The following is a 15680-nucleotide window of genomic DNA, read 5'->3' as shown; positions in this document are numbered from 1 at the left end:
TCAGCATTTTGGACAAAGCCATTCAACAAGTCTCTAGGAAGTTCCAAACTTTCCCACATTTTCCTGTCTTCTTCTGAGCCCTCCAGACTGTTCCACACTCTGCCTGTTACCCAATTCCAAAGTCACTTCCACATTTTCAGGTATCTTTTCAGCAGCGCTCCACTTCTTGTACCAATTTACCATATTAGTCCATTTTCACACTGCTAATTAAGACATAGGCGAGACTGGGCAATTTACAAAAGAAAGAGGTTTAATGGACTTACAGTTCCACAGAGCTGGGGAGGCCTCACAATCATGATGGAAGGTGAAAGGCATGACTTACATGATGGCAGACAAGAGAAGAGAGCTTGTGCAGGGAAACTCCCATTTTTAAAACCATCAAATCTCATAAGACTTATTCACTATCGTGAGAACAGCACTGGGCAAGGTTTGGGGATCCAGCCAAACCATATCATTACCAAAGCAAGGAAAAAGTATTATGCTCAATCCCATTTATGTAGTCTCATTTTTTAATACAGTCATGTACCACATAACATTTCAGTCAGTGATGAAGCACCTGTGTGATGGTGGTCCCATAGATTATAAAACTGTACTTTTACTGTACCTTTTCTACCCTCAGTATTCAATATAATAACATGCTGTACAGGTTTGTAGCCTGGGAGCAATAAGCATTCCATATATTCTAGGTGGGTATATGTATAGCTTAGGTGTGGTGTAGTTGGCTATGCCATCCAGGTTTTTGTAAATACACTATGATGTTGGCGTGATGATAACATTGCCTAATGATGTATTTCTCAGAACATATCCTCGTTGTTAACTGGAGCATTACTGTAGTTGATTGAATTCTTTATAATATAAACCCTTTACACAATACAGCAATAGATCCATTCTCCCAGGTTGCTAAAACAGTCATTGTAAACATCTTTTTTTTTTTTTTTTTTTTTGCTTTGTCACCCAGGCTGGAGTGCATTGGTGCAAGCGTGGCTCACTGCAGCCTCAACCTCCTGGGCTCAAGAGATCCTCCTTCCTCAGCTTCCCGAGTAGCTGGGACCATTGGCATGTGTCATCATGCCCAGCTAATTTTTTGTGGGTAGAGACAGGATCGCATGTTGCTGAGGCTGGTCTCGACCTCCTGGGCTCAAGCAGTCCTCCCGCCTTGTCCTTCAAAGTGCTGGGATTACTGACGTGAGCCACCATGCCCAGCCTAAATATCTTTTTTTTTTTTTGAGACAGAGTTTCACTCTTGTCCAGGCTGGAGTGCCATGGCGCGATTTTGGCTCACTGAAATATCTGCCTTCCAAATGCAAGCGATTCTCCTGCTTTAGCCTCCTTAGTAGCTGGAATTACAGGGATGTGGCACCACTCCTGGCTAATTTTGTATTTTTAGTAGAGACGAGGTTTCTCCATGTTGGTCAGGCTGGTCTCGAATTCCCAACCTCAGGTAATCTGCCCACCTCGGCCTCCCAAAATGCTGGATTATAGGCATGAGCCACTGCGCCCAGCCACATCTTTTTTAATGACTACATACATATACATTGTACGGATATGTCATTGCTTATTTGACCAACCATTCTCCGAATATTCGGCAGTCAGGTTATTTCCAATGTTTCATTCTTATAAGTAATGCTATGACATGTGCCTAAAATTATCCACATTATTTCCTTAGATTTCTGGACCTGGAAGTATTTAGATGCAAGGATATAAACTTTTTTTTTTTTTTTTTAAATACAGGGTCCAGGTTGGAGTGCAGTAGCGCAATCTCAGCTCACTGCAGCCTTGACCTCCTGGGCTCAATGATCCTCCCACCTCAGCCACCTGAGTAGTTGGGACTACAGGCACATGCCACCACACTCGACTAGATATAAACATTTTACAGCTTTGATCCATAGCATAGCATGACAGTTTTATACCAAACAACCCTTATCGTACAGTTGGCAGTATCTACTTGAACTGCACGAATAGTAAAACCAGAATTTCCTCCTTGTAGCCAACAGCTGTAACTCCCCTCCCAGTGGTAGTCCAGGCAGCAATTTTCTCCATATTCTGTTACTAGTAGCCTTTTACGTATAATTTTTTTCTCTTTGTAATTCCTTTTATTTTTATTTTCGACTTGAGTCATTTCTTGGGGATTTAAATGATGGGGTTTTTTCTTTACTCTTTCACTTAAATGTTTTTCTACTCTGATTTAATTCTACTTTAAACCACTCAGGATTGGTTTTGATACCTAAGCAAATCATAAAACTTCTGCCATTGTTTTAGGAGACCAAAAGCATGAATTAATCCATTAACAAAGTACATAGTGTGCAAGGTAATCATTGTTAGACTTTTCTGCTTCAAGAGGGTGAAGAGATGAAAAATTAAACTTAAATGATGTATAGTGTTCACACAGTCAGAGGAGAATCCATTTTCTGTGTTGCTCATTCTTTGAAACGGGGTTAAAATTAGCTTTATGCATATAGCTTCTGTGTGAAGATGCTTAGTTAATGCTTTGTGGCTTGGTATTACACTTCAGATTTCTCCATGTTAAGATTGAGTTTGGCCGGGCGCAGTGGCTCATGCCTGTAATCCCAGCACTTTGGGAGGCCGAGGTGGGCGGATCACTAGGTCAGGAGGTCGAGACCATCCTGGCTAACACGGTAAAACCCCGTCTCTACTAAAAATACAAAAAATTAGCCAGGCATGGTGGTGGGCGCCTGTGGTCCCAGCTACTCAGGAGGCTGAGGCAGGAGAATAGTGTGAACCCAGGAGGCAGAGGTTGCAGTGAGCCAAGATGGTGCCACTGTACTCCAGTCTGGGCAACAGAGTGAGACTCCATCTCAAAAAAAAAAAAAAAATTGAGTTCATCCACAAGATTTTACCACCAGCATCCCAGTGACTGTGGCAGCCATTGCTATTGTGGCGATCTCTTTAGTAGTTCAGTATTACAGTGTTTGAATCACAGAATCATTGACAGTCAAAGAAATAAGAACTATTAAAGTTGGCTACCCAATATTGCATTCTAAGATTGTGGAGATTAGGGATGGGGTTAAACCAGGAAGAAAAACAAGCCTTTAAAAGTCTCCCAGGTAAAATATTTACAAATTGAGTTTATTCTTTATTTTTAAAATGCTGGATGAGTTCTTTCTAAAAGTAGATACATTGAAATGTTCTTGTCATTTGTTAAAAGTTTTTTGTAAAGTATTTGGTTGCCCTGTGAAATGAAGAATCAGCAATGAGTGGTATATTTGTTCACTGTTTTGTTGAACTCTATAATATGCTGGACACAGCACAGAGCACTAGGAATACAAAGTCAAAATATAATGTGTGGCTCCTTATCTCAGGGAGTAACCAACAGGTAGACAATATACATGTAACACATAATTACAGTATAGTTAGATAAGTCTCCTGAAGGAGTTTACGTACCAGGTACGGTGAAGTCACAAAGAGAAGTATCTTCCTCAGTCAAGGGAAGGACTTCAGAAAACAACACCAGATATTAGTTTATAACTGGAAGCTAGTCCTTCATGGATGATACAAAAATAAATTTTTATACAGTAGAAAAAGAAAAAAAAATTCCTAGAATCTAAAACCTCAAGGTAGAAGAATTCCTCCACTGACATAGTTGAGGGCGAAAGACAAGAAGCATGTTTGTGCAAAAAGTTTCATGCTCATTATGAAATGTGTAAAGTTTCCTTCTTCCATTATTTACTGTTTTGTTTGTGTGTGTTTTGTTTCGTTTTACACTTAGGTATCGTTTATGAAGCCATAGAGATAGGCCTGAGAATTCTTTTGCATGTAGAGATGGGCCTGAGGAACTTAGGTACCTTTTTTTGTTGTTTTTAATTTTTTTATTTTAATAGTGGTGGGGTTTCACTGTGTTGCCCAGGCTGGTCTCAAACTTCTGAGCTCAAGCAGTCTGCCTGCCTCAGCCTCCCAAAGTTCTGGGATTATAGGGATGAGCCACCACACCCAGCCTTAGGTACCCTTTTGATTTGGTTCCAGAGAGGGCTCTTTTAGTTAGGAAGACCATTAATGTTAGTGTTACTTCTTGGTAAATTGATCACTCCTTTGTTTCACTGAACATCCAAACCATGCTGACAAAGTTAGTCTTTATTCAAGGATAAAACCTGTACTGGTTTTATCAGTTCCCCCCTTTCTTTCTCCCTCTAGCATTTCATATTTCTTTGTTGTTTCTGCTCCATGCCTGGGTATGCAGCTTCACAAGAATCACATTAAAACTATTTCTGGTTGTTTTCTTTTCAGAACAAATGTGACATTTTCTTCATCTCCTTGATTTTGAGCTAAAGAGGGCAACTGTCAAAAATAATGAGGCCAAATGGATTTGAACACTGAATAGCAGTCTGAAACAGTGCTCAGAGACTTTGCCTTTACAATCATTATTACAGAGGCAATGAGGGAAAGCTCCTTGGTGGCCGTGAAATGAAGAGAAACTGAAACAGCTCTTAGGGGATTAGGGAAAGTCCCAGGCATAGGTAGCACTCACTTGTTCGTGTATTTATTCACACAGCATTGTGTGGAGTGCTAGATGCTGTGATGCAGAGAAAAAAAAACTCATGGTCCTAACCTTTTTTGGAATACTGTTTGAAAGACAAACATGTAAACTGACTCCTGATGCTTCAGGGTTTCTATATAGGAACTATTATTCCTCCAGAAAATATTTATTCCTCCTCTATTATATTCCAGATTCTCTTCAAAAGACATCCTGTATGAATACTTTTAAACACATACTGTATCTCTAGCAAGACTACCAAAATATGACGTGGTGGGCATCTATGGAATTTGCTTCCATAAATATTAGAATGGGCTATTACTGTTATTAGGTAAGAGTAGATGATTCTTCAAGAAGGATGCAGGTTAAGGGAGACCGTTAGTTCTCACAAATTTTTAAAATATTCGTCTCTTAACTTCTTTTTATTATTAACTTGTAATGTCAATGAAGAAGACATTTACAAAGTCTAATCCAAATCTGAATGATCAAAAATTCTAAATTAAAAATTTGAATGAGGTTTTATCACAGCATTTATATTCCAAAGGAAAAGCTCAGTGACCAAATATGAAAGAAGTTTGAATAAACTCTTAAAAGTCACTCATTACAAAAAGAAAAAGGAGACTTTAATTTTTGACTATTTCATGAATTGATAAAGGACATTTTGATGTATGTATGTGTGTTTTATATGATATGCCAAAAAGTTTAATATACAGGGCATTCCAGAATGGTTTCTGCCCCACTGATGGACTTCAAAGATGTCTCATCAACTACACTGTTAAAATGCCATAATTAAAGGTCTCCTTTCTGTTAGAAAGCTCTTAGTCCAAGCAGCAAGTCTACCTTCTGATAGGATACTGTGATATCTATGACCATCTATAAATTAATTTATTTTTTCAGGTACCCCAATTATGAATTTATTAGTGATAACTCTATTTCCTGGTCAGCTGGACTGCACAATCGATATACAGAAAATTCACTTCGTGGAGTAATCCTGGATATACATTTTCTTTCTCAGGCAGACTTCCTAGTGTGTACTTTTTCATCCCAGGTAAGTGTCAGTAGGGCATTTTAAAATAACCAATACTTTTTGGTTGTATAGGAGTCAGAAAAATTATTTGTGTGTCTGTGTATTGTTAATGTTCATTATTGTGACTCAGGTGCAATTTTTCTGATACTCAGTAATGATCCCTTTTGTGAAAGAATGAAAAGATCCCGTAAAATAGCCATTCACGTGCACTGAATATTTAGTTTGCAAGTAATGGCTGACTACATCTCCACTGAAGCCAGTTACTGGAGTTGTTTAAAGTATTTGGCTTGTTCATAGCATTTAACAGAAACAACAAGTAATTAAGCTTACTTAATACTTTCTAATTTTGCATATAGTCAATATGTAACCAGAATCCATCCATGTCTACACATTAGTGCACTGATACTGAAAGGCTTAAATGTTGTAAATTTTGCCTCACTTGATTGCCTTATAGAAAAGAGAGTAAATGTAATTCCCTTTCAAGTTCTACTACATTTCTACTAAGTGAGAAACTGTATGTTAAATTTAAGAAACACAGTATCACAATCATTGTTTGAATTTAATTGTTGCAGATGATTATATTTTATGGGTGTGGTATATGTGTTTTTATGAGGGTCCAACCAGCTTTATATGCCCTGTGGAATATCAGGATAATTATAGTGGATTTTATTCTGTTCTCTCATTTATGCACGTATTATTGGTTAGTTCATTCAACCAGCTGTTATGCTCAAAATTATACTAGATGCAGAGGAGATTTCAAAGGAGATTGAAGATACAGTTCTTGCCCTGGTCCAGAATCTAATAAGCAAAATACACACATAAAATAACTAGAGAATAATTAACAGAACATACAAATTGGTATAAGATAAATGTATGCTTAAATGTCGAGAAGAAGCAGAGAAAAGAAAATGTGAAAAAAGGAAAGCCATATCATTTTTACGAGAGTATACTTCGGAGAGTAAAAGGAAATGGATACTTTCTTATTATATGACAATATACATCGTCAGGGGATGGCGAAACTATTTTTGGAAAGATACCTAGCCAGGCAAAGGTTACAGATTCCTTTAATATGGAATAAGAATACAACTTACTACCCAAAGATAGCTGCACAGAACACACAGCAGCAATCTTAATCAGAAGGGAAAATGTCTTCAAGTTCCCATGAAGGCATCCACTATTGATGTTTCTCCCTAATTGGGGCACGGATCCTATCTTTAAGAAACTCTTATTTCCATTCTTTTTTTTTTTTTTTTTTGAGGCGGAGTCTCGCTCTGTCGCCCGGACTGGAGTGCAGTGGCCCGATCTCAGCTCACTGCAAGCTCCGCCTCCCGGGTTTGCGCCATTCTCCCGCCTCAGCCTCCCGAGTAGCTGGGACTACAGGCGCCCGCCACCTCGCCCGGCTAGTTTTTGTATTTTTAGTAGAGACGGGGTTTCACTGTGTTAGCCAGGATGGTCTCGATCTCCTGACCTCGTGATCCGCCCGTCTCGGCCTCCCAAAGTGCTGGGATTACAGGCTTGAGCCACCGCGCCCGGCCTATTTCCATTCTTATTGCAAGAAAGGGGCAAGGTTTATAACTTCTTGGTTCCTTCCAACTGTTTTTGAGATTCTTGACTATGCATCTGCCTGATCAACAGGTACATGTAACTGGTAACAACCTCCAAACATTCTTGATGCTTATTGTTAGAATGAGTGAATCAAGAGTCACTTCCCCAGGTATGCCACCTTCTCTGTAGGCCTGGATTTTAGGCTGCCTGAAGTCACCTCCTCTAGTCCAGGTTTCTCAACCAAGGCACTATTTTAGACCCGATAATTCTTTGTTGTGAGGAGCCATATTGTGCATTGTAGGATATTTAGCAGCCTCCCTGGCCAGTAAGACCCTCACTTCAAATTATGACAACCAAAAATGTGTCCAGATATTGCCAGATATCCCCTGTGGAACAAAATTGCCCTGGTTGAGAGTCACTGTTCTAGTCACAAGATTCTAAAATTAAATAAATTTACACATGTCTAAATGTTTACCAACCTCACATGTAGACAGGCACTGAGACTTACAGGGTTGTACTCATGTTTTGCTTATCTTCTTCCAGCCCTCCTTAGTAATACCATTAGGCTTATTCTGGAATAGAAAATTTTTTTCTTTACTCTTTTTTTTCCTTTTTGAAGTTGTACTTTAGAATTTTGGATCCTCATAACTCCAATTTTGACCTAGAAATCAGGATCTCTGTCACTTAATGATGGTAGAATTCTGTCTAGGCTTGAGGAGAATATTGTTCTATTACTTTGTTTAGTTTTATGCATAATGTCGACCTCAGTGTATTCAGACCTTGGGTTCAGAGAAGCAATTCATATGAAGTAGGAGTGATGCTGAGAAGACTTTTTGTATCCAAAGGAATAAGGCTCATACTTATATATCATGTTGTTCCTAAAAACTCTTGGCAGTCAAAGTTTGCCCAAAATAATTTCACTCATTTGAACCTAAGCAAAATTAAAATAATATTTCATAACCCAAAATAGACTTGAATAACTCAAAATATTTTATGTTAGGGTTCATAATATAAGTTTAACAGTAAAAATACCTTCCATTTTTATAGTGAGTAGCATTTTGCCTAATGTGATTACCTCCTTATCATGTACCTTATTTGATGACTAACCACTGTAGCATTTGAAATTATAGAATAATTCCATATTCAGTGATAAATCTTTGGGCTTACTTGCACCTCAGGATTTTTTTCAAATATTTTTAGTAAAGAAGTATTTAGTAAAGTTTAATGTTTTTGTAGTGTGAATGAAATTGTTTGCAGGATTATTATATAGATTCCCTTACCATAAACCAAAATTGGAATTGTTTGAAAATGCCCTAGAAATATCTTGTCGTCATTGCCAATAGAGGGTGAGAAAAAGTCACTGATGGGATAAAATGCCAAACCATTGACCACTGATCACAGAACAAGAAAGAGACAACCTGTGGTATAGAGTCAGGATATCTGTATTTGAATCCAACTTTGAGCAATTAGTGGCTGTGTGTCCTTGAACAAATTACTTAGCCTATCTCTTAACTGGTTTATTTTTCTACATGTGAAAAAATAATAGTACCTATAGTATAGAGTTTTTGTGAGGATTAAGGAGTTATAAAAAGTAAAGCACTGTGAATAGTACCTAGCAATACAGTATTAAACACATTAGCTGCTATTATTATATATATGAATACTTACAGGAATATCTCTGCCTGTTAGACTTTATGGCATTTATTTTGCAGCTGTTTTTCACATGGCTTCATTTCAGACATGGCTTTCTTCATTTCACGTGGCTTTCATTTCAAATGCTCTCACATTTTAGAAGGAGCATGAAACGAGCTCTTCAAGGACTCCATTAGCTCTACTTGTGGTCATGGGTAATGCTTAGGGTCCGTAAACAAGAGGAACTGTTAACATTCAGCATGTACATTTCTCTGGGCCAGTGTACCACCTCAGCTTCATTTTGTTTAACCTATTGAAAGAGAATATTGCCATATGATGTGATTTTTCAGAAACAAAAGTTCTTCATTCCCAAAAGTTGAGTGAAGACCTAGTATTTCAAGTAAATGTGTGTGTGTTGACCTTAGTGAAATTAATTTTCAGACTTTCCTATATATGTCATAAGCATTCTGGAAAATGGAGGAAGACTAAAGCCATACATCCAGAAGAGTGACAAAAGATAAACATTGAAAATATGTTCAGCCCAGAATAAAAACATGAATAACCAACTCTCAACTTTCTTCGATGATTATTTCATGTGCCAGGAGATGTTAGGAAGTGATACAAGTTTAATATCTCCTTCATAATTATTTGACAGTCTTTAAGTTTTACTCATGTAAACTTTCTGTCTCCTATACACTATTCTTTGAGGAATACCATGTAACAGTAGTGGGAAAGAGTTGACCTGTTGACCATGAGCTATTGTAGACAATACTGCAGGAATGAAATCCCATACTAGAAGGAAAAATGCAAGGCTACATGTTTGGAAAACTGCAGGCAAAAATGTCATGTCACCTTAATCGAGATTTCTCAGAAGTTTTTATACCCATCTCCCTCAGTCTCAGGCTTCTAATCTTTCTTTTATATCCTTAAGTGAGGTAGGGGAATTCTCTCTTCTTCAGTGAAAAGTTTTTAAAAGCCAACACTGTGGCTCTGCTCTCTAATTTTGTTACGATTATTGCTCTTAGCTTTCTGAATTCCTTCATCAGATCTGTTTCTCAAAGCCAAGTTTGTCCTAAAAGCCTCATAAATTGAATAGCACAGTCCTCAGGATTTAATATGAAAGTTGCAGGCAGTATTAGCATTTTTTCAAGTGCATCAAGTGAATTTTGAAAGCTATGCAACCACATTCTAAAACATTCTACCAAATGCATTAATCCTATTCTGTGTTACTGGAAATTGCCTATGTGCAAAGCATGTCATTTGTCACTTATTTTCTTATTTGAATCTTAAATCTGAAACAAAGAATTTATAGTTCGAGAATAACAGCAGTTGACAGCCTAGCTGTAGATAGGCACAGTATCAGAAAGATTTTCTGAAAATATTGCTTATCAGGTTCTGGGATCAATTTTTATTTTTCTGAAATCTGACTTACAAAAATGGTTGCAGATGCTCACTTTAAAGACTAACATTGTTAAAGACATTGTTTAAAGAGCAGTGAACGTTACTCAGTAGTTGCAGCCATTGAAAATCATCATAATACAAAATCACTTTTTTTCCCCCATGACACCTCCCTTTATGGCAGTTATTACAATACTCTTATGAGCCTCTCTGTGGTCTCATTCCAAGTCTGCATGCAACTCAACTCCTCTTACTACACTTTGAATCAGATTTTGGAAGCCCAGAGGGCAAAACCGAAAACTACGTTAACTATTCCAGACAGAAGGCTCTGGATTGGAATTTCCATTGAGATGTGGCTCATGAAACAACAGTGGATACCTGTTGAGAGTACCATGGAGGAAAGAACAGGGTGAAATCCCAAGTTGTGAACTCTGTGACTGCTTCCCAGAGCAGAAGACAAGAAAAGTATTTGCATCCACAGGGGCTCTATCTAGCTTACAATGCTGAGTGCTGTACAGTGCAGCTGTTACTGCATTAATCCTTCTGGCATTTCTCACAACAAATAAAAGACCTGGTTCTTATTCTCTTATTGTGTAGTAAAACAAAGCAGTTTACAGGAAAAGTGCACAGATCTCTCAGCCACTTCCAACTTCTCACACTAGGAGATCCTCCTGCCCTTATCTGTTTTGACAAAAATAAGATCGCATCTACTCTGAGAAAGCTTTGGAGGCTTATGTAAACTCAGGCTACTTCTAAGGGATGAAATTCAGACTAATGGATTCCTCCCTCTTTTTAAATTTTTTTTTAATACAGTCATATCTGTTTTATCCTTTGGCAGGATTTTTGCTGTTACCCATTACTGTGTGCTTTACGATGTACTAAAAATGATGCAGTGCCATATCAACACAGAATAAAGTTAAACATACTACATGTAGCCTGCCACTGCTTTGCAAACCATGGACTGCTCTCAGTCATGCCACCTGTCAAGCATCAAACCTGAGTATGGACATCAGCTACAAGCCTTCATTTACCTGCCATGTGATTTGAACTTGTAAACCACGTGGTAGGTAAGGAAAGAAGAGAAGAAGCATAGAGTGACTAAATGCAAACGTTAACACTATAGTAATCTTTTTAGCCTTTTGCAGTAAATTGCCCCATGGTTGATATAGACAGTTTTAAAATTACTTCCTCTTAATGTTATATATGGATCTTAAGGGTTAAATATCACCCATGGACTTGCCTCTCCATTACTGGCCTGGTATTATGCCTGGAGCAATATTCATTCAACAGATACTCATTGAGCACCTACTATGTGGCAGGCATTGTTGTAGATGTTTATGCTAAGGGAATATATACTCAAGAGCCTGAAAGAGTTCTAACTGCGGCTCTGCCATTAACTAGTTCCTTTTTGTTTTTATTTTTATTTTTTGAAATTTAATCTTTCTGTGGCTTAGCTTCTTCATCTGTAAAATAATGAATAATAATAGTACTTCACAGGTTTGTCATAATAGTTAAATGAGTTGAGACAAGGTGAGGGAAGAGCACACTATTATAACACTGCCTGGGACATAATTAGTGCTCGTTAAGCTCAGCTGCTGTCCTTAATGGTCATTCTTACCAGAAAAATAAAGGGCCACACCTGTGTGGCACTGGTATGCTTGCAGAGGCCTACAGTCACATTTGTCATTTTTATAATGGGCCACCTCAGTGTCTGAAATCTCTGCTATTATTATAATAGTTATTTCTTTGTTTTAATAAAACAATTGCATTATCCATCAAGGTTAACACATGAACAACTCTTGATAGCAAAACATACACTAATTATTAGGATTATACCCAGAAGAAACAGGTCTCTAAGGGTGTGGGACGGGGTGCAATATTGTTTTTATGAGAGTAAGACATTTAAGAGTGGAGAGGAGGAAACACATCACGGCATATTGTCACAGTAGAGGTTGTGGTCATCCTAAGAGTAACACAAGGTCCTGCATTCCTGGCTAGGGATGACTGAAGAGTGGGTGAAGACACCCTGAAAAGAAGACTGTCAGGTTTACCCAAGGCTATCTTTGGTCTTATGCTATATCTTTCTGCTGTTACAATATGAACATGGAGAATAAGATTTACAAGAGAAAATACATATAGCGGTTACAAGCATATGCAGACTGCCTGGGTTCCAACCTGAATCTACCACTTACCAGTATAACCTTGAGCAATGCCTTAACTTCACTTTGACATCTGTAAAATGAACATAATGATAGAATTTTATGGGGATGCTGAAAGGAATCTAACTACATTAGATAATATCTAAAAACAATGTCTGACAGCAAAATCTCCGTAAATATTAGCATCTATCATTGTTATTGTAGTTTGCTATTATTGGAGCTGCTTTAATTATTTAGTTTCTTCTTTTCCTGAGTCCCTCTTAATTTTGCTTGCCTTCTATGAGCCTTTGGCTGAATTTGAAGTTCAAAAGTTCCAAATCTTTTTGATCCCTATTTTATTGTAGTCTCAGTATTCTACCAATGATCTCAATTGTAAAATGACATTGCCAGTATAACCTTTGTTGAAGTACTAAATCTGAAAGCAAAGGTTTTATTATTTTGGTTCTATATCTAGTTGAAATTCTGTCACTGAAATTTGCACAAATCACTTAATCTCCTTGTGTTTTAGTTGCCTATCTGCAAAATTAAAAATACTATCTAATTAGCAGATGAGAATGTGTGATTGATTAACAGTGTATGAAGGAAAGGGACCATCAGCATTTGTGTTGTTTTTTTTTTATCCTAATCCTAAACTTCAAATTCTTTAAGGGCACAAACTATGTCTTACTCAATTTGGTATCATGAGTGCCTAGCTTGGACCACTGTGTGTGTAGCTCTTAATAAATGTTTGATAAAATTAACTAATTCATATTCTTAAATTATTTTGTACTATAGAGAGAGAGATTTTAATTGTAATAATCTTTCGTGGGTTTTTTTTTTTTTAATTTGAAAAAGGATCCAGACACAGAGATGAAGAATGACATATACCATCTTCTGAGAGCAAATGGACTGAAAGCTTGTGGCTAGAATCCACCTACTTTTCAACTTCTTACTCCCCATCCTTTTGGCCAAGGGCTTTTAGATTGCTGTGAAGGAAAGGAGAATGTTTATATACTAACAATTTTTTAAAAATTCTTTCCAAAGGTCTGTCGAGTTGCTTATGAAATTATGCAAACACTACATCCTGATGCCTCCGCAAACTTCCATTCTTTAGATGACATCTACTATTTTGGGGGCCAGAATGCCCACAACCAAATTGCCATTTATGCTCACCAACCTCGAACTGCGGATGAAATTCCCATGGAACCTGGTGATATCATTGGTGTGGCTGGAAATCACTGGGATGGCTATTCTAAAGGTGTCAACAGAAAACTGGGAAGGACGGGCCTATATCCCTCCTACAAAGTTCGAGAGAAGATAGAAACGGTCAAGTACCCCACATATCCTGAGGCTGAGAAATAAAGCTCGGATGGAAGAGATAAACAACCAAACTCAGTTCAAGCCATTTGAGCCAAACTGTAGATGAAGAGGGCTCTGATCTAACAAAATAAGGTTATATGAGTAGATACCCTCAGCACCAAGAGCAGCTGGAAACTGACAGAGGCTTCAATTGGTGGAATTCCTCTTTAACAAGGGCTGCAATGCCCTCAAACCCATGCACAGTACAATAATGTACTCACATATAACATGCAAACAGGTTGTTTTCTACTTTGTCCCTTTCTTTCAATGTGTCCCCATAAGACAAACACTGCCATATTGTGTAATTTAAGTGACACAGACATTTTGTGTGAGACTTAAAACATGGTGCCTATATCTGAGAGACCTATGTGAACTATTGAGAAGACCTGAACAGCTCCTTACTCTGAGGAAGTTGATTCTTATTTGGTGGTGGTATTGTGACCACTGCATTCACTCCAGAATGAGAATGGACGTTTGGTTTTTTGTTTTTGTTTTTGTTTTTTTCCTTTATAAGGTTATCTGGGTTTTTTTTTTTTTTAATAATTGCATCAGTTCATTGACCTCATCATTAATAAGTGAAGAATACATCGGAAAATAAAATATTCACTCTCCATTAGAAAATTTTGTAAAACAATGTCATGAACAAATTCTTTAGTACTCAATGTTTCTGGACATTCTCTTTGATAACAAAAAATAAATTTTAAAAAGGAATTTTGTAAAGTTTCTAGAATTTTGTGTCATTGGATGTTATGATGATCAGCCTTATATGGAAGAACTGTGATAAAAAGAGGAGCTTTTTAGTTTTTCAGCTTATTTACTTTGTTTTTTTTCCTGTTTCTGATATAGTAACTAATTCTTAACTCAGAGACATTGGTCGATTTTAATACTGAAAACCAATTTTCATTGGTACTCATTACAAAATTGCTAAGAACACTCTTTGGGAACTTTCTTTCTCTTATTTTGGACATTGTTTTAACTGAGTGAAATAATCATAACTCCTTGCTCCCAGAGAAGCTATCACCTCCATTTCTAAAACAATTACAGGTTTGTTTGATAGTCTTTCTTAATGTATTTATTATCGCTTTTTGTGAGTAGGGTCCTGTTTTATCCAGGAACCAATTTCTGCCCTGGCCTATCATGCCCTGCTTTTGAGAGTACCAGGTGTCTTAGGGATTGGGAAACTGGCTGTTTCTGAAGTATATGTCTCATAGTATGTAGAACCTGGTGACCAAGGGAGAAGAGGGACCAGTGGGAGACCCACAATGGATTGAGTCTTGGGATTATCTCTTCCAAATACTTCCATGTTAGAATCACTTCAGAAAATAAGACTTTGATGTTTTGTCTCTGAACATCACTTTTGTCCTCATAAAAACACTTCCTTATTGTATGTAGCCTGCCTCCTACAGAGGCCTGGCAGGAGTTACTCCATTCTAAAAGAAAAATATCTCTGTAGGAACGACTTTCAGGCCTGATGTTAAATATCAGGGATCCTAGGCAGAAACTGTTAGTCCTGGCCTTCATATCTTCACCAAATGAAAATACTGTATATAAAAATCTCACCACCAAATTTAACTAAATTCCTTTTCTCAAGTCAAACCTCCCAAAGAAAAAGGAAATTAACTTCCTACAGTGTCAGCAAGCAATTTTCCATTTAGTTTTGGTACAAATAAAAGTCATTTGAAACAATCTCCAACTGAGTGGAGGTAATTCGGATTATGAGTTATTTTGCAACTCGCATGTCACATGTCATTGGAACATCAGTAACTGTGGATCTGATTTGTGCCCTTATAGAAGATCCAAAGGTAAATTAAGTTAGTCTCTTTTCCTTCTAAGTTGACCCAGTTCCAGGGGTGAAAGGACCAAAGAACAGAGATATGAAGGAAATAAATTAAGGAATATTTCCCAAAGGGAGTTGAAGACTTAGTTTTTGACATTTTATCATTTAGTTCTAGAATTTCTACTTAATTATTTGTATTTCTCTACTGAGTTTTTTTATTCACTACAAGCATGTTTAAATTACGCTTTAAAATTATTTTCTGGTAAATTTGACATCTGGATAATTTTAGAATTGGTCTCCATTGTTTATCTTTAC

At 37.3% G+C, this 15680-nt stretch overlaps 1 protein-coding gene across 7 annotated transcripts in view; it reads left to right on the top strand.

Annotated features, from left to right (window-relative positions):
- Positions 1-15274, top strand: part of FUT8 (fucosyltransferase 8) — a 357961-nt gene extending 342687 nt beyond the window's left edge. For 5 of the 7 annotated variants that reach the window (XM_030930688.1, XM_030930686.1, XM_030930687.1 and 2 more), the window contains 2 exons: positions 5387-5537; positions 13274-14401. In XM_030930688.1, coding sequence (XP_030786548.1) covers positions 5387-5537; positions 13274-13591 — 469 coding nt within the window. In that variant the 3' untranslated portion in view covers positions 13592-14401. Of the gene's footprint in view, positions 1-5386; positions 5538-13273 lie in introns of all 7 variants that reach the window. The other 2 variants (XM_030930690.1, XM_030930692.1) reach the window with 1 other exon arrangement.
- Positions 15275-15680: the final 406 nt, after the last annotated feature.

Source organism: Rhinopithecus roxellana, chromosome 5 (genome assembly GCF_007565055.1).
Source record: "Rhinopithecus roxellana isolate Shanxi Qingling chromosome 5, ASM756505v1, whole genome shotgun sequence".
NCBI classification, from domain to species: Eukaryota; Metazoa; Chordata; class Mammalia; order Primates; family Cercopithecidae; genus Rhinopithecus; species Rhinopithecus roxellana.
This window is presented reverse-complemented; position numbering and strand designations above follow the sequence as displayed.